The 3,284-nt window shown below is 34.8% G+C and overlaps 1 protein-coding gene across 1 annotated transcript; it reads right to left on the minus strand.

The window, feature by feature from the left end:
- Positions 1 to 1,560: 1,560 nt before the first annotated feature.
- Positions 1,561 to 3,268, minus strand: LOC129572194 (heparin sulfate O-sulfotransferase-like; the record flags this gene model as incomplete). Its single annotated transcript, XM_055452138.1, has 4 exons — positions 1,561 to 2,383; positions 2,601 to 2,723; positions 2,814 to 2,911; positions 3,080 to 3,268. Coding segments are annotated over 4 exons (666 nt in total), but the record flags the coding sequence as incomplete, so codon positions are not given.
- Positions 3,269 to 3,284: the final 16 nt, after the last annotated feature.

Consider the following 3,284-nt stretch of genomic DNA (forward strand, 5'->3'; position numbering starts at 1 on the left):
ATTAAAGAACATGTACATATCGCTATCGCATTACATAAAACTTCACTCTCGAAATGATGAAATGTGCTGCACTCATAAACCGCAATGACTGTTTGTTGTCTAAATCAGCTTGAGTAAACAATCCACCATATGAAATGGCGTTCTTATTCCCATGTCAATGCGGATTCAATTGAGAAGTAGGCACATACACGCTGCACACAGAAAAAAAAACCGTCTGCGATTGCCAAATACTGTGATATTATGCAAAATGCAACATTTTTCCGTTCGGTATATGATTGAATATTGCACAATGGAAGTGGTGGCTCGGATTGGTGCACACCATACATACGTATCGTATGCGTCGGATCGCTTTAAGCGAATGCAACTAAAAAGCTACACACCAAGCAAATGGAAGCAAAATACTACTCACTGCGTATTTGTAATTGTGAACGAAACGATGATTCTCGCAAAAGCGACTCTCTAGTAAACCCAATGAACAAAAGCGAAACAAGAACAGAAAAAAAGAAACCTTCGCGATATTAATCGCGTCTACTACGTTTGGTGGTTCGATTTAAACTGTATTAGTCGAACGCTCGGCATAAAATTTTTGGATGTTGGCTACGAACATGGTCTCCCAATTCGATTTTAGTTCTTCGGGTCGTGTGTTGCCTCTTTAATGCTGGGCACAGCACACGTAACACCAATTTTAAAATCAAACCTGTTGAAACGCTGTTAAATTTAGACTCTTTCTCTCCCGTCTATCGTTTTTGTCGCTCCGTGATATTTATTATTTTTGTGTTGTTCAACAAATTTAATGCGTTTTTACAAGTTGTTTGAGGAAATTTTTTTTGTTTTTGACTAAACACATAGCGCGCATCTCCGTTGTAATTATTATTCCAATCAAAAATTGTGGTTTTATTTTTAGCGATTTAATTAACGATTGTGTGTTTAGGTTTCGTTTGTTTCAAATCACGATTTCACGCGATATAAAATCCGATTTGATGGGCGATTGGAGAGAGAAAAAAACGCTATCAATTTAGCCATTAATTGGTGAACCGTTTCTCTGTCTCTCTGTTGTTCTGATGTAAAACCAAACCGGTTCCTGAGAAGCAACTACTGAATACGGTTAGCTAATAGACTTGGACAGATCATATCGATACGTTCAATACCTATTTTGTTGAGACATTTGCGCTGCTGTCGATGGAAGACTCATTCATGCGCATCACCATTAACAAGAAGTTTGAGATAAGTTGAATGAAATCCGACAACTTGCGAGGCATCGACACCGACATAAAGTGCCCAAGTATACGTAAACTCCGATGACTAATCACATGAATCAATCATTCAGTCGCAAATGTACACGTATCGAGACGTAGTTATAAGTACACGTCACATCGACAAACAATCGGAATTCAATTGCTTCGATGTGAATGCACTCGCTAAAGAATGACAATATTTGCACGTGCAAACAATCGATATATTTTCATCTGTTGTGGTTGGAATGGTTTTTTTTTCGCGCTTGAACTTGAATTTCTTTTTTTCGAACGAGGTGTGAGAAAGAGAAAAAAAAACTCGCTTTCATTTGTGAATAATAAAATGTCTTTTTATTCTTCACCTTGAGTCCGTTACTCTTAGTCTAATTTTGTTGCATTTAATTACACAATAAATAAAAGCTAATTGGTGACAAAAAATAGAAAATGTTCGGTGTGTGTATGTTTTTGTTGGTAAAAAATTAAGTCGGTCTTTGCTTTCTATAAATAGGATCTAGACATAAGAACTAGATAGAAAAAAAAGAGAAATCTAACAGTTCCTGACAAAGTGCCACTGATCAGGCAACAATATCATAATTTCAGTAGAGTATCATGTCTGTGATACGAAATATCAAGTGTTGAGCATTTTTTTGTTGTTGAATAGGTATAGCAATTGACTGCTGAATGAAAATTCGCTAATAGAGTATTTTTTATAAATTGACAAAGAAGAACTAAAGGTAAAACTCAGTGAACGAACAAATCTATCGATGCTTATATACGATCGAATGGCTTCTACACTATCAATGACCGCGTGTTTTGATGCAATTGTAAATGTCATTAATCGCTTTTTGTGAAATCATACAAAAACATAAAATGAGATCGTCTTGTTGTTTTTTCACTATTTTTTTGGTCGAATTTTTTCGTAAAAGAATTTTTGCTCCAAATTTTGACCCTGTACTTTAATTTTGTTCTGCAATTTGTAGTTGAAGTGGAATTGCTGCAATGCAAATTCATAGAATTCGTGCTCCAACCGCCATACTTCGGTCTTTTTTATTGCAGCTATCGTCTCCGGACTCGGATCGATCTTTGATGTCGTCTGACGCAGATGCGATTTACTCGAGTTTAGATATTGATTCATTGATCCTTTGAATATTCTGTGGGTGGTTCAGTTTAAAGAAATATTTGTAATTGCAACAAAAATATTCAAAAAACGAAACCAAAAATAAAGAAAAAGTTGAATTATTGGTAAAAATGTCTTGAAAATTGGATTTGAAATTTTTAGCATATCTTGACTATTAAAAAATTCAATTTGTAATATAAATAGAATTCTTAAGACTCTATTCGAAGAAAATGGAGTTAAGATATACGAACCTTGGCAACGATAACTCTAATAGATATATGAAATCTTCCATTTCTTCTGTTACTCCAACTAAAAAGTAATGATTCACTAAGTTATACTTGGCTTGCTCTAACGCCCATTCGCTACCCGGTCGCCTGTAAATTGGAACAAAAATCGGAATTTATATTCCAAGAACTTGAATCATTTGAAGATAAACGCATGAAAGTGACAATTAATATACAAACCAGCACTCAGCCGCATGACCACAAAAGAATGGCACTTGCAGCCACATATATTTTACATCGCAATCCGGTTGCTTTCGTTTTATACACTCATCTAATGTCTGCACATGATGAAACAAATTAAAAATGTTAGAGTTTTCGAAAAAAAATCACGATTTTCTCTTTTGAATCGTTCCAAATGAGATTCTAAGTTAAATTTTTGCACCAATTGTTGTTGAGAAATTGGTAAATTTGATGAAACAAATCACCACCTAGTGAGTTGCACTTACCATTTTATCGCCCGCTTTTCGTCGCACCAAATTCGGCCTGTAGTTGTCTCCATATCGCAAAAAATAGTAATATGATACTAAACGGTCTATTGGTCTTCTTATCAAATTTATATAAATTGGTTTCTGTGGGATTTGGAATCTAAGAAAGAAAAAAATTCTTGAATCAATCAAAAAGATAAAAATGTAGAAGAGACAGAAATATGCA

The sequence above is a fragment of the Sitodiplosis mosellana genome, unplaced genomic scaffold, assembly GCF_009176505.1.
Source record: "Sitodiplosis mosellana isolate CC-2019 unplaced genomic scaffold, AAFC_SMos_1.0 Smas_scaffold_4394, whole genome shotgun sequence".
NCBI lineage: Eukaryota > Metazoa > Arthropoda > Insecta > Diptera > Cecidomyiidae > Sitodiplosis > Sitodiplosis mosellana.